The sequence below is a fragment of the Somniosus microcephalus genome, chromosome 12, assembly GCF_052327205.1.
Source record: "Somniosus microcephalus isolate GS21.2 chromosome 12, FLI_Smic_1.0, whole genome shotgun sequence".
NCBI lineage: Eukaryota > Metazoa > Chordata > Chondrichthyes > Squaliformes > Somniosidae > Somniosus > Somniosus microcephalus.
In genome coordinates this window covers 45,253,932-45,274,804 of record NC_140998.1, presented here as the reverse complement: position 1 = coordinate 45,274,804, position 20,873 = coordinate 45,253,932, and the positions used below count along the sequence as shown (strand labels likewise).

At 43.0% G+C, this 20,873-nt stretch overlaps 1 protein-coding gene across 2 annotated transcripts; it reads right to left on the bottom strand.

The window, feature by feature from the left end:
- Nucleotides 1-265: 265 nt before the first annotated feature.
- On the bottom strand, nt 266-20,670 carry LOC147109134 (alpha-1-antitrypsin-like). Of its 2 annotated transcripts, XM_086002760.1 has the most exons (5): nt 20,569-20,670; nt 19,713-20,371; nt 7,507-7,777; nt 1,578-1,725; nt 266-686 (listed from the first exon to the last, which is right to left on the bottom strand). In XM_086002760.1, the coding sequence occupies exons 2-5, from the start codon at nt 20,362-20,364 to the stop codon at nt 498-500; spliced, it is 1,260 nt and encodes a 419-aa protein (XP_085858886.1). In that variant the 5' UTR covers nt 20,365-20,371; nt 20,569-20,670; the 3' UTR covers nt 266-497. The 2 variants fall into 2 exon arrangements, with proteins under 2 accessions (XP_085858886.1, XP_085858885.1); XM_086002759.1 differs by having other exon boundaries at nt 19,713-20,660.
- Nucleotides 20,671-20,873: the final 203 nt, after the last annotated feature.

Here is a 20,873-nt window from a genome sequence, read left to right as displayed (position 1 = left end):
CAGAAAATTGCCAGGTGCGAATTCAGGCACATTGGGACTTGGGCCTGTGCAGCCATGGACCTTTACTTTGCCAGTGGAGCCTCATAAAATTGATTACATTGTATAAAAAGGCATCAACGTGTCATATAGTAAAGATGTCATCCTATTGAAAATGATGATCAGCTCTTCTGATCCTTCTGACTCAACAAGTAAAAGAAAATAAGTTTACCAGACACTATTTCATGAGGAGCTTTGAACAAAAACGCTGCAAACGACACTTTAAAAGTTCAGATGCATTGTCTACTTTAATCTAAATTATATTAAACAACCGTGTACTGGGCATTTTACAAAGCATGATAAACAATAAAAGTCTACATTTGATGCACTTGGTCATTATTGAAGAGAACATTTTTTGGCGAACCTTCAAATGATTTAAACGTTAACAGCTGCTAGTAACTTCATTGTTTTCCAGTTACTAATGCTTCATTTTTTGTACATGAGCAGAGTTTGTGCTGGTATTAAACAGTGGGGTTCATCACTCTTCCTGCAAACAGGACACTCTTGGTGCTGTGTTCAGCAATTATTAGTAAGAAGGGTCTGTTAAATTTAAGCTGAGGAGGCTTTGACATGGGCATTAAACCAGCTCCTGTAACTGCTGTAGCTTCTGTTCCTCTTTCATCAACTTCCAGCACTGCCTCATGAACCACCTACAAGAACAAGGAACCATGACATCTGATTAATGGAAATAACATCCCTTTTAACAGCTTAATTTGCTTTCTTTAATAGTTACTTTAATACTAAATCAGTGCTTCTAATCCAGCAATAAAAAAACCTCAGCTGGTTTAAAGAACAATGTTATAATTCCTTCGGTCTTTACAGAATCATCCAATGATACACCACCGAATTCTGTGCCGGTGTTGCACCAGTCCAAGAAATGGGATAAAATATTGAATATTTGGATAGAACACGAAGATTAATATAAATGTCAAAAGTGCATCAATCCCTATTTTTTTAAAAATAGATCCTTGCACCTTTGCTCCATTCTGCTCTACCACCATGTCAGACATCAGCGTCGGGATTTCCTCATAGATGCTCCGGTTCCGCCGGCGTTACTGTGCCAGAAGTGCGGCAGGAACCCCGTTTACGCAGCTCTTAACTTAATGAACAGCGAGTCTGCCCAAGATTAAGTGATAATTCTTTCGCTGCAGCCGCCAACCTCTTTCTTCATTGTGACTGTTATTACCTTCTGCTTCATTGATACTAATAATAGGACCAGCACTGCGTTGAACTTTCCTTTCTTTGAAGTTGCAAATATACCCTCGTCTTGAAAAATGGTGGCCCTCAGTAGCCAGAACCTTCGGCAGTAGCCATTTAAGACAACGCACAGTAAAATATTTCTCGACGTGGTACTCCAGAAAAATGACGTGAAGAGAAAGAGCAAAAAAAACTTAAAAGGTATAATTGTGTCTTCTAATGATGATTATTCAAATTTTAACATCTGAAACATTCCAATAATTTATCCAGGTTTCACGATCTTTTGTTAGTTTAATAAAAGTTCAATATTACATGCTTTTCAGTTAAACATTAAAGTGTTTTACCTTTGATACTTTTAGTGGTGCAGATTTAGTTATTTTGGAGAGGTTTGCGTTATTAGTGAAGACATCTACGATACCCATTGCCATCAGTAGGTGTTTGAGCTGGTAGGATGACTTCAACGACAACTTTGGGAGGCGCAGATCCACAGACCTATTACAAATATAGTATCACAAAGATATTACTTCATTCATCATTTTCTCCAAAATTGTACACTCGGCTTATTAAGTTTTTACTTTTTAAATTTTAATCTTTGATATATATATATAGTCCCAGTTTTCATCCATTGACTCCACTTTTCGCAAGGGGATGGTGATTTTTGCTGGAACATGGTTCCAGGATGCTATTAGTATTTTCCAGAATAGCCAATCTTTATGTGTGAACAGTCTCAGTAAATGATTACAGGCTGTTTCACCACCGAGAACATCACACAGGAGTTGGATCATGTGATGTCCTCAGTCATTGCACTGACACTTGTTTTCCAGCAGAGGGGGGACGGGCGGTCACTGGATAGCAACCAGGAGCAGGAAGTCTATTTGCATTTTTGCTCCCTAGCTCAGAGATTCCAGGGACAGTACTTGTTAAAATGGATTCAATTTAACAAAAAAAAGTTTACATTTAAAGCTGTTGTCAACAAAAGTGTGTTTTTAAGTTTTGTTCTGATATCAAATGTATACTAATATAAGAACATAAGAAATAGGAGCAGGAGTCGGCCATACAGCCCATCGAGCCTGCTCCGCCATTCAATAAGATCGTGGCTGAACTTCTACATCAACTCCACTTTCCCGCCCTATCCCCATATCCCTTTGATTTCCTTAGTGCCCAAAAATCTATCGATCTCAGTCTTGAATATGTTCATTGAATTAGCATCCACAGACCCCTGGGGCAGAGAATTCCAAAGATTCACAATCCTCTGAGTGAATAAATTTCTCCTCATCTCAGTCCTAAATGGCTGACTCTTTATCCTGAAAATTATGATCTATATATATTTCTTTCGTCTTTAAAATTGTGTTTGGTTTCTACATATGCTAAGAACATAAGTTTGGTACAAGAAAAGCTCCTTTGATTCATCTAGCTTATTCCTTCCACCCAATTACAGTAAAACCTTTATTGGGCCATAATTTGGTCTCAGCGGTGAATGAATGGCACCAGCTGTTCGTTATACTTGCACTTGCCCATGGAATTTCCATGGGGTTTTGCGCTGGAACATACTGTAAATTAGAGAGCCAAAAAGCTCAACGCCCTTTACAGGGGATCTAGGACCTGCGTGAACAGGGCAAGCAACTGTGTGTCTCGTTAACCAATCAGATTGAAGAATCGTTAATGAGCAGCACAGAGTCTGAACCAGGAAGTGTCAGTTAGAACGTTGAATACAATGTCAAATTGGGTACAGAAAGCGAAATGAAGAGAGGGAAAGAAAGATTGGATTAAGAGAGAGAGATAAAAGAGATAGAAAGAAAAAGTTAAAAAACTTAATTAAATTTTTGTATATTTAAAAAATCTCCAACAACAATTAAAATCTGAAGGAATGAGAATCCACAATTGTAAAAGTTAATTTTCAGTGCCAGAGAGATTTGCTGATAATTAAGACTTATCACACCGTTAATAGGGTACTTACACTGGAATGGACAAGCCCTAACGTTTTCTGTCAAGTCTAGTCCATATCTAGGAGGTAAGTACAGCAACATTTTGGAAGGGGAGGGTGAACAGCCAGTTGTCGTGGTGCATGTAGGTACCAACGATATAGGTAAAAAACAGGATGAGGTCCTAAAAGCTGAATATAGGGAGTTAGGAGGTAAATTAAATAATAGGACCTCAAAGGTAGTAATCTCAGGATTGCTACCAGTGCCACGTGCTAGTCAGAGTAGAAATAGAAGGATATTTCAGATGAATATGTGGCTAGAGGAATGGTGCAAGGGGGAGGGATTCAAATTCCTGGGACATTGGAACCGGTTCTGGGGGAGGTGGGACCAGTACAAACCGGACGGTTTGCACCTGGGCAGGACCGGGACCGATGTCCTAGGGGGGAGTGTTTGCTAGTGCTCTGGGAGAGGGTTTAAACTAAAATGGCAGGGGGTTGGGAACCTGAGCAGGGAGACAGAGGAAAGGGAAACAAGGATAGAAGCAAAAGACAGGAAGGAGAAAAACAAAGGTGGCAGTCAGAGAAATCAAGGGTTTAAATCAAACATGGCCACAGTAAATAATAATTCTAAAAGGTCTAAGAGCATTACAAAAACAAGCCTGAAGGCTTTGTGTCTTAATGCGAGGAGCATTCGTAATAAGGTGGATGAATTAGCTGCGCAAATAGAGGTAAACGAATATGATATGATTGGGATTACGGAAACATGGCTCCAGGGTGGCCAAGACTGGGAACTCAACATCCAGGGGTATTCAATATTCAGGAAAGATAGGCAAAAAGGAAAAGGAGGTGGGGTAGCATTGCTGGTTAAAGAGGGGATTAACACAATTGTAAGGAAGGATATTAGCTCTGATGATGTGGAATCTGTATGGGTAGAACTGAGAAATACCAAGGGGCAGAAAACATTAGTGGGAGTGGTATATAGACCTCCAAACAGTAATGCAGAGGTTGGGGATGGCATTAAAAGGGAAATTAGAGAAGCGTGCAAAAAGGGCACAGCAGTCATCATGGGTGACTTTAATCTACATATAGATTGGGCTAACCAAATTAGTAATAATACTGTGGAGGAGGAATTCCTGGAGTGTTACGAGATGGTTTCTTGGACCAATATGTCGAGGAACCAACTAGAGATCAGGCCATCTTAGACTGGGTATTATGTAAAGAGAAAGGATTAATTAGCAATCTTGTTGTGCGAGGCACCTTGGGTCGGAGTGATCATAATATGATAGAATTCCTCATTAAGATGGAGAGTGAAATAGTTGACTCAGAGACTAGGGTCCTGAATTTAAATAAAGGAAACTATGATGGCATGAGGCACGAGTTGGGTAGGATTGATTGGGGAAAGTCACTCTAAGGGTTGACGGTGGATAGGCAATGGCAAACATTCAAAGATCGCATGGATGAACTACAGAATTTCTTCATCCCAGTTTGGCATAAAAATAAAACAAAAAAGGTGACTCAACCGTGGCTAACAAGGGAAATTAGGGATAGCATAAGATCCAAGGAGAGGACATATAAATTGGCCAGACAAAGCAGTAAACCTGAGGATTGGGAGCTGTTTAAGATTCAGCAAAGAAGGACAAAGGGATTAATTAAGAAGGGGAAAATAGAGTATGAGAGTAAGCTTTCAGGGAACATAAAAACTGACTGTAAAAGCTTTTATAGATATGTGAAGAGAAAAAGATTGGTGAAGTCAAACGTAGGTCCCTTGCAGTCAGAATCTGGGGAATTTATAATGGGGAACAAAGAAATGGCTGACCAATTAAATACATACTTTGGTTCTGTCTTCACAAAGGAGGACACAGATAACCTCCCAAAGATGTCAGGGAACATAGGGTCTAATGAGAGGGAAGAACTGATGTGGCCCTAGAAATAGTAGATGCATTACTGGTCATCTTCCAAAATTCGATAGACTCTGGAACAGTACCCATGGATTGGAGGGTAGCTAATGTTACCCCACTATTCAAAAAAGGTGGTAGAGAGAAAACGGGGAATTATAGACCGGTAAGCCTGACATTGGTAGTGGGGAAAATGCTAGAGTCCATTATAAAAGATGTAATAGCAGAGCACTTGGAAAACAATGACAGGATCGGACAAAGTCAACGTGGATTTACAAAAGGTAAATCATGCTTGACTAGTCTACTGGAATTTTTTGAGGATGTAACTGGTAAAATAGATAAGGGAGAACCAGTGGATGTGGTGTATTTGGACTTTCAGAAGGCTTTCGATAAGGTCCTGCATAAGAGATTAGCGTGTAAAGTTAAGGCACATGGGATTGGGGGCAAGGTATTGACTTGGATAGAGAACTGGTTGGCAGACAGAAAGCAAAGAGTTGGAATAAACAGGTCTTTTTCCGAGTGGCAGGCAGTGACCAGTGGGGTACCGCCAGGATCGGTGCTAGGACCCCAGCTATTCACAATATATATTAATGATCTAGACGAGGGAACTAGATGTAGTATCTCCAGGTTTGCAGACAACACAAAGCTGTGTGGGCTTGTGTGCTGTGAGGAGGATGCAGAGAAACTCCAGTATGATTTGGACAGGTTGGGTGATTGGGCAGAAGCATGGCAGATGCAATATAACGTGGATAAATGCGAGGTTATCCACTTTGGTGTCAAAAACAGGAGGGCAGATTATTATCTGAATGGCAATAGATTGGGAGAAGGGGAAGTGCAACAAGACCTGGGTGTCCTTGTGCACCAGTCGCTGAAGGTAAGCATGCAGGTGCAGCAGGTGATTAAGAAGGCAAATGGTATGTTGGCCTTTGTAGCGAGAGGGTTCAAGTACAGGAACAAGGATGTCTTGCTGCAGTTGTACAGGGCCTTGGTGAGACCACATCTTGAGTATTGTGTGTAGTTTTGGTCGCCTTATCTGAGGAAGGATGTTCTTGCCATGGAGGGAGTGCAGCGAAGATTCACCAGGCTGATACCTGGGATGGCAGGAATGACGTATGAGGAGAGATTGGGTCGATTGGGCTTATACTCACTGGAGTTTAGAAGAATGAGAGGGGATCTCATTGAAACTTATAAAATTCTAACAGGACTAGACAGACTAGATGCAGGACGGGTGTTCCCGATGGCCGGGGAGTCCAGAACCGGGGGTCACAGTCTAAGGATAAGGGGTAAGCCATTTAGGACAGAGATGAGGAGGAATTTCTTCACCCAGAGAGTGGTGAACCTGTGGAATTCTCTACCACAGAAGGCAGTAGAGGCCAATTCATTAAATATATTCAAGAAGGAGTTAGATATATTTCTTAAGGCTAAAGGGATCAAGGGATATGGGAAGAAAGCAGGGACAGGGTACTGAATTTGGATGATCAGCCATGATCTCATTGAATGGCGGAGCAGGCTCAAGGGGCAGAATGGCCTATTCCTGCTCCTATCTTCTATGTTTCTATGTTTCTATGTAACTTCACGCCGTTCATTGTATTTAAATGGTGAGTCAGACAGCGAGATACCGTTTACAGGAAGCTTTTGGAGGAACATCGCATCTCGGACAGCAATTCTGGATTTCCACTTTTAACTGAGCACGGTCACCAGAAGTTGCTGTCTGATTTCCACGTAAATAATGGTGAGCGCCGTTAGCCTCACTGTTATATCTACAGCAAAATCTGGCCTATTATTTGCCTCCTTGGCCATCTGCTAGAATTCTCACATTGCAAAGACTTGCAGGAGATGTCACCTCAATGCAGAACTCGCCAAAGCCAACCTCCTCTACCCAATAAACCACACAGCCCAAGAAAATTTAAATTTGCTTGATTTTCTTCATATTATATGTGAATATATCATCCCAGTAGTGGGCATCACTGTTCTGTAGGAAGACGACCAGAATTTGGGTACTTTTGACTGTCTGACAATTTTCTATATTCACCAAATGGATTCCCCATCTTTATGGTGTATAATGGAGGTTGAACTGTGACATAATTTAGCACTGTAAAGGATTCTCCCCGACTTACTTTATCTTCTCAGGAGGGTCAGGAACCATTGATAAAACTCTCCTGACCAAAACTAATTCCATGATATAAAATATTTATTTGAAGGTATAGGTAGCGTTTCACTAATGGAAATATAAACACTGTCCCCTTTCAATTTTTCCCCTTTCAGGCCTCCTTTCCTGAAAGTATTGAATCTTTAAGCACTAAGAGCATGCAATCTAAAAGAAGTTGATGACTAAAGTAGAATTACCACAAAACAACGATTTTTTTTCCTTCTTTTTGTAGCTGATTGTAACACACCACCTCTGTGCAGCTAGAAAATAATACAATTAACTTAATTTCACTGATGCGATAAACCTACCCAATCCGTAATGAATTTAATAGGTTTTGAAAATTGGTAATGGTCAGATTTTGTTCCACTCCTGCCAATTTTCCCGGGTCCGGCAGTATCAGCATCAAGGAAGCATTTCCTTTATATGGAATCAAAATCACAGAACTGGAGAGTTCTTCATCATAATTCATAGCATATCTTGCTTTCCTCTTCATCATTTGAACTTTAACTGTTGTTGTATCATCTACATGAAAGTTATCTTCATAAGTGTTCTGAAGATCAAAAGGTTTCACCCATTTACCTAAAAGAACCAAATAGAAATGATGAGACACTGTACTGATCTGTTTACTCACCTGTATATGAATATATAAGAGCATTTTTCCTCAGTCCATTAATGTTAACAAAAAGATTGTTTTCAAATCTCTCCATGGCCTCAATCCTCCCTATCTGTAACCTCCTCCACCCCTACAATCCTCCGAGATCTTTGTGCTCCTCCAAATCTGGCCTATTGCACAGCTCCAAATCTCATTGCTCCACCATTGGCGGCCGTGCCTTCAGCTGCCTGGGCCCTAAGCTCTGGAATTCCCTCCCTAAACCTCACTGCCTCTCCACCTCTCTCTCCTCCTTTAAGGTGCTCCTTAAAACCTACCTCACCTGTCCTAATATCTCCTTATGTGGCTCGGCGTCAAATTTTGTTTGTTAATGGTCCTGTGAAACGCTTTCGGACGTTTTACTTTGTTAAAGGTGCTATAAAATTGCAGGTTGTTGTTGTTGATTTCCTATTATTCACAAAGGGAGGAAACTAAACCCCATGGAAATGCCTTAAAATCTCATGGCAAATTATTTATTTTCTACTAATTTAGGTATGATGGTTAAAAAGTCAGTGGTTTTTTTTCTTCTTTTTCTCTCAGATCTCATTACAAGAAGTTGAGTGTGAGTGAGTGGGAGTCCTTCTTTCAGGCTTACCAAAGAGCCATTCTAAAACTGGTCAACAGGACATGGCCCTAGGAGGATTTTTCCTTCCTTGTTTGAGGAAAAAGCCAGCCTTCACTTAACGTTCTCACATGGTAATAATGAGGCTGAGATCAGGAGTTCAACAGCAGTTGTGGCTGCACATCCCATCACATTGATGCTTTTAGTGCACAGCATCATTGCATTGTCACCTTACTGGTTCTTTATTAAAATACATGTTCTAAATCAAAACCAACAAATTATATATTTCTTGCTAACCGTGATTTTCCTTTCATTCTGAAAGTCTCTCATAACATATCAGTTATAAAATCTAGAACTGAACAGAATAATTTTGGGATTAATGACTCGCTACCTGTATTGCTACAAATTGTTTCAGAAAGAAAGTTTCACTGTAGTTAATTCACTGAAAATTTGAGCAACTACAAAGAATTACTGTAAAATCATGTGTGTAGGTTACACTGTTGTATAAGTCACACCCATTATTTTACAGCTCCCTGCAAGGTGTCCCATTACCAAAGCAGTAAACCTGAGGATTGGGAGCAGTTTAGGATTCAGCAAAGGAGGACAAAGGGATTAATTAAGAGGGGGAAAATAGAGTATGAGAGTAAGCTTGCAAGGAACATAAAAACTGACTGTAAAAGCTTTTATAGATATGTGAAGAGAAAAAGATTGGTGAAGTCAAGCGTAGGTCCCTTGCAGTCAGAATCAGGGGAATTTATAATGAGGAACAAAGAAATGACATACTTTGGTTCTGTTTTCACAAAGGAGGACACAAATAACCTCCCAAAGATGTCGGGGAACATAGGGTCTAATGAAAGGGAGGAACTGATAGAAATCAGTATGTGTAAGGAAATGGTGTTAGGGAAATTGATGGGATTGAGGGCCGATAAATCCCCAGGGCCTGATAATCTACATCCTAGGGTACTTAAGGAAGTGGCCCTAGAAATAGTAGATGCATTTCTGGTCATCTTCCAAAATTCGATAGACTCTGGAACAGTACCCATGGATTGGCGGGTAGCGAATGTTACCCCACTGTTCAAAAAGGGTGGTAGAGAGAAAACGGGGAATTACAGACAGGTAAGCCTGACATCGGTAGTGGGGAATATGCTAGAGTCCATTATAAAGGATGTAATAGCAGAGCACTTGGAAAAAAGTGACCGGATTGGACAAAGTCAACATGGCTTTACAAAAGGTAAATCGTGCTTGACTGATCTACTGGAATTTTTTGAGGATGTAACTGGTAAAATAGATAAGGGAGAACCAGTGGATGTGGTGTATTTGGATTTTCAAAAGGCTTTCGATAAGGTCCTGCATAAGAGATTAGCATGTAAAATTAAGGCACATGGGATTGGGGGCAAGGTATTGACTTGGGTAGAGAACTGGTTGGCAGACAGAAAGCAAAGAGTTGGAATAAACGGCTCTTTCTCCGAGTGGCAGGCAGTGACTAGTGGGGTACCGCAGGGATCGGTCCTTGGACCCCAGCTCGTCACAATATATATTAATGAACTGGACGAGGGAATTAGATGTAATATCTCCAAGTTTGCAGACGACACAAAGCTGGGTGGGCGTGTGTGCTGTGAAGAGGATGCCGAGAAACTCCAGTATGATTTGGACAGGTTGGGTGATTGGGCAGAAGCATGGCAGATGCAATATAACGTGGATAAATGCGAGGTTATCCACTTTGGTGTCAAAAACAGGAAGGCAGATTATCTGAATGGCAATAGATTGGGAGAAGGGGAAGTGCAACGAGACCTGGGCGTCCTTGTGCACCAGTCGCTGAAAGTAAGCATGCAGGTGCAGCAGGCGGTTAAGAAGGCAAATGGTATGTTGGCCTTCGTAGCGAGAGGGTTTGAGTACAGGAAGAAGGATGTCTTGCTGCAGTTGTACAGGGCCTTGGTGAGGCCACATCTTGAGTATTGTGTGCAGTTTTGGTCGCCTTATCTGAGGAAGGATGTTCTTGCCATGGAAGGAGATTCACCAGGCTGATACCTGGGATGGCAGGAATGACGTATGAGGAGAGATTGGGTCGATTGGGCTTGTACTCGCTGGAGTTTAGAAGAATGAGAGGGGATCTCATCGAAACTTATAAAATTCTAACAGGACTAGACAGACTAGATGCTGGAAGGATGTTCCCGATGGTCGGGGAGCCCAGAACCAGGGGTCACAGTCTAAGGATAAGGGGTAAGCCATTTAGGACAGAGATGAGGAGGGATTTCTTCACCCAGAGAGTGGTGAACCTGTGGAATTCTCTGCCAAAGAAGGCAGTAGAGGCCAATTCATTAAATATATTCAAGAAGGAGTTGGATATATTTCTTAAGGCTAAAGGGATCAATGGATATGGAGAGAAGGCAGGAACAGGGTACTGAATTTGGATGATCAGCCATGATCTCATTGAATGGCGGAGCAGGCTTGAGGGGCCGAATGGCCTGCTCCTGCTCCCATCTTCTATGTTTCTCACAGCAGTATGTAAAGCAGGCCCCTAGTTGCACAGGAGATACAAGCCTGTACAAAGCTATGACAAATGCACGACCTTACACCCAATTTAAAGCAAATAGTTTTGTTCACCCCTTACTTCCCCAATGGGTAGGTTTGAAAAAAAACCTCCTCCTGTGGGAGAACTGGTGAGTTTCAGTGCAGTGCCAAGCTCTGCACAGACCCAACATTTTGTATCAAGTGGAGGCACTAATTCCCGTTCAGCTGATGTCAGTGAGGAGCTGGTCTGAAAGAAGAGAACATTTTCTTTTCTTTTTTCTGTTTATATAATGGTTATCGATGAAACCCGGGAAACTAGCAGTGGGGAGTTTCTCTGCCAGCAGTGTGCGAGGCTAGGGTTAAGTAACGAGAATGATAAAGTACACTGGATATTTGCTGATATTCAGCCTCCCCACATTCTCAACAGTTCCTTAATGATTACTCCAATCCAATGCTGGTTAGTCGAGTCATTAGTCTTTACTACCAACACAAACAGAATTACAAAATATACAGAAGGAGATAAATAAAACAAACAGAACCAATAACTGGTGCAATGGGAAGAACATCCTTTCATCTGTGGGACCTGGGCTTGAATCTAGCTGAAACTGGCGAGATGAAAGACTTTTCTCTCTGTTGGCTGTAAGTGAAATTAATGTGGCCAGTTTCAACTCCATTAGTGCAGTGATTCTCAAACTTTTTTGGTTGAAGGACCCCTTTTCAAATTAATTAGTCATCATGGACCCCCCATCTATAATACTCATAATAATATGAAGGTGCTGCATGTAAAGAGTGTTTTAATAATGCTTTTAAGAAAACAGATATTTACTTAACAGATCAGTGAGATGGGTGTGCCTGCTTCTCACACCAATTCTGGGAAACAGATGGCCACTATTAGCCACTTAGTGCTGGACAATTTTTAAAGCTGTCAGCAGGCTGGCCAGGGTGAGTGAGGGCGCGAGCACCCATGCACATACTGGGTTGTTGCTGGAAGCATGATTCACCGCCATACTGTCCCACTGGCATGTTCTGTAACAGCTGCACTGTGGGATTGTATGTGTTTGCGTGGACATGTTCAGGCACATGTTTGAAGGGCCCTGCAGGTGCTCTGATCACGTGTCGGGAGGATGGCACAGGGTCGCGACGCCAGGGAGAGGAATCGGCTCGACCGGCAGGGAGCGCTCGTTGCAAAGCGAGTGAGAGCTGTGGGCCTCTGTGAAGAGGCGGGCCCAGCCATTGAGGATAATTCGCAAGAACTGAATCAGTGTGGGTTTTAAAAAGAGGAGCAGGCTTGAAATTACCTCCAGTTGCTGACCCCTGGAAAGTCTCTGTGGACCCCCAGTTTGAGAACCACTGTATTAGTGGACACGAGTACACAACAAAAATGTCCCAAATCAATCATTAGTGGACATTATTACTGCAATCTCACTCAGGCGGGCCAACAAATGACTAGTAAGTGAAGTAGAAAATTCCCACTGATACTGGAGGGGATTTTCTGAATGTTTAATTTCCCTAAACAACTATTCTCTGCCTTTCTAAGTGAAACTGCCAACTGAGTAGCAAGTATTGCTGAATGATGGGCAGATTTGTGCTGTAGACATGCACTTTCTAAGAATGAAGTCAAGACTGGCCAAATTTGTTTCACTCTGGATCTTTGCACTCAATGAGCAGATGAGACTGTCAGCATAATTCCTCTTAGTCAATTTTTAAAGAGGTGCCGATGGTGAAACTCCACTTTATGGTAAATATGTGCTTCATTACTTCCCATTTCAGGGAACTCACATTGCAAGGTATGAGCAACTTGGAGCAATAATAACCTCATACGAGAATTGTAGTGTATGTGCCTTTAAGGCAGAACTACTTTTACAGCTCCTGTATACTGTAGTACCGGCAGTGACCACACCGGTATATAAGCTTTGCGCATGCCTCTGTACCCCCAGTCTAGAGACTACCCTCCTCCAGTAAAGACCTGTTATTTGTTAATGTACAGCATCCGTGTGATTATTTAATAATAGCATATCCACTGAACCACGGATCCAACAGTGGCGACGAGTGTCGATTCGAATCTACCTGCAACATAAAAAAAAAAATAGTCGAGGCCAGGAACACGGGCGTCGACCACGAGCAACCGCCCAGCAGTCAGGCAGAGATCCAACTTCGCAGGGGAGGCTGTGGAGAGCCGGGCTTGGTTCCCCAGCCACAACGAGCAGTAAGAGACCGACGACAGGTCCAGCGCAGACCCTTAACGAGCAGCGGCGACTGGAGCCGACCGGCGGCGGAGAGAAAGCCGAGCAGCGTCGACGGGGTAAGACAGAGGGTGAAGAGCGCAGGGTGCAGCCGGGGGTTGAACACCGAGCGGCGTCGAGAAAAATAAAACAAACCGGAGAGAGAGAGGGTAAGAAACAGCCGGGTTTTAGACTGAGCGGCGTCGAAAAATATAAAAAGAACGCGCAGAGCACAGCCAGTGCTCACGGGCTGAACAGGGTCCGTGGGGCGAAGAAAGGGGAGACGCCATTGAGCCGCGGAGAAGGAAGAGCGCGGGAGGCGCCATTGAGCCGCGGAGAAGAAGGGAGAGCGCGGGAGACGCCATTGAGCCATGGAGAAGGAAGAGCGCGGGAGATGCCATTTTTAGAAGCCGCAGCGGAGAAGAAGGGCGAGCGCGGGAAGGAAGGAAAGCGTGGGAGACGCCATTTTGTGCCAGCGGAGAAGAAGGGGAAGCGCGGGAGGCGCCATTTGTGATAGTTAACGCACACCCAAGGATGCCGAAGAGTGGCAGTATCTCTACGTTTGACAATGAAGTCGAAGATTGGGCGACATATGTGGAACGTATTGAGGTGTACTGCAGGGCGAATGAAGTGCCAGATGCTAATAAAGCACTGGTTCTGTTAAATTCCATGGGTGCAAAAACTTATGGGTTACTGTGAAATCTAATAACCCCAGAGAAGCCGGTAAACAAGAATTTTGAAAGCATAGTAGAAATCCTACAGGACCACGTAAACCCCAAAGCGCTGCTGATAGCAGAACGATTTAAGTTCCATAAAAGGAACCAACACAAAGACGAAAGCAATGCTGAGTACCTAACGGAACTGCGCAAGCTATCGAAACACTGCCAGTTTGGAGCGGGACTAGCAGACACGTTAAGGGACAAGTTTGTGTGTGGGCTACAAAGTGAAGGAGTGGTTCAGACGAACAGAAAAGTGACACAGACTCCGGAAGCAAGGAGCTGGGTTGTCTGAAACTACATAAGATAACCGAAATGGAGGATCACCAGACTATCTGGGTTACACTCAAGATAGACGGAGTCCAAGTGGAAATGGAATTGGACACAGGGTCAGCTCTAACAGTCATAAATCAAAGAGACTACAAGCGGCTATTTTCACACATACCCTTGAAAGCTACAGAGATTGTCTTGAAGACATATACGGGGCAAAAAGTCTACCCCAAAGGAAAAATAAGGGTGAAAGTGACATATAAAGGCCAGGAAATACCTAAAATGGATATATATGTATTGCCAAATGGAGGACCACCACTGCTAGGACGTGAATGGAGCTGGAAGATACAATTAGATTGGCATTCCATACAGGCACTGAAGGTTGAGGCCAAAAAGGATGATGACGTCACACCTGGACGACTGTCAAAAATGCTAACTGATGCAAAAGAAGTATTCCAGGAACACTAAAAGGAATAACAGCAATGATTAAAATAGAGGAAAATGCAAGCCCAAAGTTTCTGAAGGCCAGACCAGTGCCTTATGCGATCAGACCAGCTGTTGAAGCAGAGCTGGAAGGGTTGGAACATTCAGGAGTACTGTCCAAAGTGGACTGGAGCGAGTGGGCTACACCCATTGTTCCTGTAATGAAGAGGTCGTTGAGTAATATGCCTGGGGAACCAAAGAAGGTCCGCATCTGTGGGGATTTTAAGGTGACAGTGAACCCAGTCCTTCACACGGTGCAATATCCGCTTCCACGAATTGAGGATATTTTTGCCTCACTATCTGGAGGTAAACGCTTCACCAAAATTGATCTAGCCCAGGCGTACTTGCAAATGGAGGTAGAAGAAGCTTTGAAACATTACCTTACGATCAACACTCATAAAGGTCTCTATCAATACAACCGGTTGGTGTTTGGAGTAGCCTTGGCTCCGGCTATCTGGCAAAGGGCGATGGATCAGGTCCTGCAAGGGATTCCAGGGACCCAGTGTTATTTGGACGACATCTTGGTCACGGGCGAAAATGACGGTGATCACCTCGCCAACTTGGAGAAGGTGCTCACCAGATTAAAAGGAGTATGGGCTACGAGCTAATCGCCACAAGTGCGAGTTTTTCCAGAAACAGATCTCGTATTGTGGCCACGTCATCGATGAAGAGGGGTTACATAAGTCCCCTGACAAGATTGAGGTAGTAGTCAAGGCTCCAGCACCGGAAAATATGTCGCAACTGATGTCGTTCCTCGGGCTGGTAAACTACTACCACAAGTTCTTACCAAATTTGTCTACGGTATTACACCCGCTGAACACCCTACTGCAAACAGGGGTACCATGGAAGTGGGATGACGAACGTAGATGAGCTTTCCAGAAGTGTAAAGAATTGATCACATCAAAAGAGGTGTTGGCCCATTTCAACCCAGCACTACCAATTCGTTTGGCATGTGATGCATCACCCTACGGTATTGGAGCGGTGCTGTCACACAAATTCCCAGATGGGTTGGAGAGGCCAGTAGCCTTTGCGTCTCGGTCACTAACCTCAGCCGAGCGCAACTATGCCCAGATTGACAGGGAGGCCCTCAGCCTAGTATGGGGAGTAAAAAAATTCAACCACTATCTGCATGGGCAGAAGTTCACCTTGCTGACTGACCACCAACCACTTGTCTCCATCTTTAATCCTAAGAAGGGCGTTCCAGTAATGACGGCACAACGGTTACAAAGATGGTCCCTGTTCCTAGGGGCGAATCAATATGAAATAGAATATAAAGGCACGAAACAGCATGGGAACGCTGATGGGCTATCGCGCCTGCCACTGCCTACTGTGGAGGAAGCACCAGTAGTGGACCCTATCGAGATATTTTATTCGTCAATAATTGAACGATTGCCAGTAACAAACGCGGATATAGAGAAAGAGACCCGCAATGATCCGACGCTGTCACGGGTATATGAATTGATGGTGAGGGGATGGCGAACACATGGCGATTCACTGTTGCCAGCATTCTCATCCAGAAGAGAACAGCTGTCAGTATGCCAGGTGACAGTGATGTGCGGATCCAGAGTGGTGATTCCACCCAAGTTAAGGGAGAGAGTGCTAAATGAGCTACATGAGGGTCATCTGGGGGGAGTGAAAATGAAAAGCCTTGCTGGTGGCCGGGAATCGATCAACAAATCAAAGACCTAACTAAGAGCTGCTTAGGATGCCAGAAGGTCCAAAATGCACCACCACATGCCCCTCTACACCCATGGGAGTGGCCCTCCTCTCCATGGCAACAGGTGCATATTGATTTCGCTGGTCCATTCATGGACCCAATGTTCTTAATAGCAGTGGATGCTCATTCAAAGTGGCCTGAGGTGATAAAAATGTCTTCAACCACTACAGAGAAAACGATTGCAGTCCTACGGACCATATTTGCCAGAAACGGTTTGCCAGAGCAGATTTGCTCTGATAATGGACCACAGTTTGCGTCCGACGAGTTGCAAAAATTCATGAAAATGAATGGGGTAAGGCATTACACATCCACCCCGTATCATCCAGTCACAAATGGATTGGCTGAGAGGTTCGTACAAACCTTTAAGAAGGCGATAAAGGCCAAGTGCGATGATGAAATTCCACTACAGCATAAGATGGACAATTTCTTATTAGCCTACCGAAACGCGACACATGCAGTTACCAACCAGACCCCGGCCATGATGTTCTTTAACCGAAGGTTGAGATCTCGTCTGGACTTGCTCAGACCAAATGTGCGAAGAAATGTTGAGGACAAACAATTCCAGCACATCAATGAGAAGCCGACAAGGAGCTTCAATGTAGGGCAACCAGTCTTGGCCCGTGACTATCGAACAGAGAAGTGGCAACCCGGAACGATATGTACAAGGCAGGGGCCATTAATGTACACAGTGGATGTCGGGGAGAACATTGTGAGATGCCACGTCGATCAGATCTTAGCGTCACAGGAACGCGTCAACCCCATGTCTCGAGTACCTGGGGATGAACCCGACATACCGGTAGCATCTACTTCAGACCCAGTAGCAGTGGAACCCGATGAACTACCTGATGAAAAGGGGTCAGAATCGCCTCTGCACCAAGAACAAGAACCTCTGGAAAGGCGCTATCCCGAAAGGGTCAGGAAGCCGCCCCAAAGACTGAATCTATAAATGGACTTTTGTTGTTTAATGTACATGTTGAAATGTTAATTATTTGAATATTAGGGGTATTACTAATCTAAAAGGGGAGGAATTGTAGTGTATGTGCCTTTAAGGCAGAACTACTTTTACAGCTCCTGTATACTGTAGTACCGGCAGTGACCACACCGGTATATAAGCTTTGCGCATGCCTCTGTACCCCCAGTCTAGAGACTACCCTCCTCCAGTAAAGACCTGTTATTTGTTAATGTACAGCATCCGTGTGATTATTTAATAATAGCATATCCACTGAACCACGGATCCAACAAGAATATCATCTGGAGGAGTACTTCTTTGACTATTATTTTAAAGATATCAGGAAATAAATTCTAATAAAACATATATCTGTTAATAAAAGATGATAATTACATGGATTTAAATTTTTTTAATGAGCATGTTGTTGATACAAATTTAGGATCTGCCTTAGATATTCTCTTGATTTAGGGTCACCGGTCTTTCCTGCAGGCGAACCTGCATCCATCAAAATCGTAAGTTTACTTTTGCTAGCCAATATCTAGTTGAATTATCGTGTACCACTGTTATAAGAATTGGATATCATGATCCTTGCACATGTCCTCATTGGTGCTTCAGCAATTTTCTAGAAGGCAGACTTTAATGAGATGAGGATGGATGCAAATCTATGAAATAGTCAATTTGGCAACTGTTAAGTGAACACATAGATGAACATTTGAAGAAATTCCCATCACAATGCAAACTTGATGTTGTATCCCTACTCCTAAATAAAATAATAACTTATCCCACACCGGCCCTTTCAGCTGCCTAAAAAAAATTGACTTTTCTTGGAGAGTATTTAAAAAAAGACTTATCCAGCTGGCTAAGTCTAGGTTGGTTTGAACAGATTATCTGGTCATTATCACATTGGCCTGTAGTTTCCGATGCCTACGGGTGTGTACGAGGTGTGTACACACCAGTAGGGACCTCGCAAGTGCCGGTTTCAGGCATGCAAAGCGCATGCGCTGAAATCCGGCACTTCCGATCTGTCAAGAATCCTCTTGACAGATCCTGCGCCTGCCCTGGAGAAGGGCCTCTGCGGGTGGAGTGTTCCACTTTCTGCAGAACCTCCGCCCGCAGAAATCCCTTAAAAATCTTACGCCTGGTAAGAGTTTTAAAAAGTAAAAAAATATTTTTTTAACTTATTTATAATGTAAAAATACTTTTAAAAAAGGTAAGTTTATTTTTAGCCCCGTAAAAAACTTTAATTATTTTTTTCAAAAAATAAAATTTTCGTTTAAAATATTTAATTTAATGTAATATTAACTCATTTTAAAAACGTGATTACATTTTTTTTTTAATGTTGTAGTGTCTTTTTTCAGTGGTCCCCATTCATACTTTTGACAGGTCTACCTGTCAAAAGTATGAAGAAGGATTCCCTTCTCCCATTGGCTCCCCATGGCCCCCCGTGATCCCAGGGACACTTGCAAACTGCCTGCGCCACTGGGATACCTGGGCCTCTACACGCACGCACCAGGAGAGGCCCAGGAGCGGAAGCGTCCGGACCTCGGGAGCCCTCAGGTAAGGGCGTAGATTTTTTCCCGATAGGAGGCATCCGCATGCAGGATGCCTGCTATCAGAAATTACGGGCCATTGCTGTTTGTGGGAGCTTGCTGAGCGCAAATTGGCTGCCTTGTATCCCACATTACAACAGTGACTCCACTTCAAAAGTACTTAATTGACTGTAAAGCGCTTTGAGACATCTGGTGGCCGTGAAAGGCACTATATAAATGCAAGTCTTTCTTTTTAAAGCAGACGTGCCTCCTTCCTGCCTCACTCAACAGCCTTAATGGAACTAACCTTGACCGCGAGTTTCATTCTCCTTTTGTCCGCAGGAAGCTTGACTTCTGACCACGCCCCTCTCCAGCTGGTTGGTCAGTAGAGCTGTCAGTTGAACTGTCCACTCTCCCCCCACCCAACCCATCCTCAGTCAGTTTGGGCCCCTTTGGAACTCGCTGGTGCAAAGCCTCTCAAAATACGACATGCCAAACCTGAAGGTGAATCCTAACCCTAACCCTAACCATTCCATGGTCAACTGGTTGAAAATCCCAAACCTGGCAGTCATTAACTCATCTGCGTTCATTTATTAACCAGATGTTGCTGCACTAAAGTTAATATGATAGCTTTAATGGGGAAAAAAATGCATTTTGCTCATGTTCAATCTTTCAGATGTCTAATTAGTCCTCTCAAAGATTAATATCTCATCAATGCACCTTAATGTAGCCTAAGCTTCCTTTTGCATTACCAATCCTCAAATTACAATATTATAAAATGTTCTACCCCCAAAGAAGTTAAGTTAAAAAAAGACCAAGAAATTTTCCTACTCGAGACGTGAAAGCAATACCTTCCTTTTTTCAAATACTTTAAGATATGTATATAACATACAAAAGACTCCTTACCTTTGAACATGACATAATTAATAAGTATCATCATAGTGTTCCGATCAAGGTTTTTAATAAATTCTTGAATTTTGCCACTCGTTTGCTTTCTCACGTAAGCGTTGATCTGTTTTTTCGCTTTGTCGGTTGCTCTGAAATCAACACTCACTGTCTCTGCCTTGTAAAATTGCTTTGCGTCCTCCAAGAATTTCTTTTGAATTACCAATCCCAGCTGGACGTGCAGAGAGTTCCCCATCATCAAATGCGGTTCTCTATTTTCACCGGTTAGCTCTTGCACGAGGTATTTGAACGTCGCATGTACTTCTGCCACATCATTCTGTGTCATATTGCTGAACCCGAGAACCTGGAGAAGCTGATCTCGAGTGTTGTGTTTTGCGCCCAGAGACAGCGCTGTCAGGGCGGCAGAGATGCTTATTGGAGAGAAAAAAATATTCTTGGCAGTCGAGCTTGGTTGAGAGGCAATCTGCCTGTAGAGACGCAAGGCAAAATCTATGTTCGCAGCTGAAAGTTTGAGTAAAGACAGTTGTCTATTTAGATTGTTTTTATTTTGCGGTGTCCCGGCCTTCAATATAGAAGCTTTTCCATTAACACAGAATATTTCACTGCAGAGCACAGTGACCAGTAACAAAGCAATAGGAATCAGTTTCCCCATCCTGAACCTGCAAAGCAAAGAACAAACTTGTATTGCAGTGTTTTGAGATTGTTCAATGTCCGAGCTGTCTTCATCTAAGTCACACTCTGAACAACCTTAAACATGATGTTTTAGTACATCCAGCAAGCTAACTGAGTTCTAAAGAGGTTTGAATATTGCCAACTTAATTTCTAAAACAAGTCCATTTAGTAAGCAGCTTCTTACTTGAAGTCCGAACGTAGTTACAGGGTCCTTCTACCTAAAATGAAGCAGGCCGTTCTTACTGTGGATTTCTTCGCCCTTCCACATGCTCCTTGGCGTTTAAAGCCAATTTATACTGCAGCAAATGTAAACAGATCAGTTATGTATTAATCAGCAAACTGACCTTCAGTCTGGTGGTAAACATTGCTGTACAATGGCAGTTGCATTGCAAATATGATTCATGAAGCTTCTATAAGCTTCTAAATATAAGACAAAAAGGGTTTTGTAACATTCATTTTGCATATTGGGGCAGAAATTCCTCCCCAAAT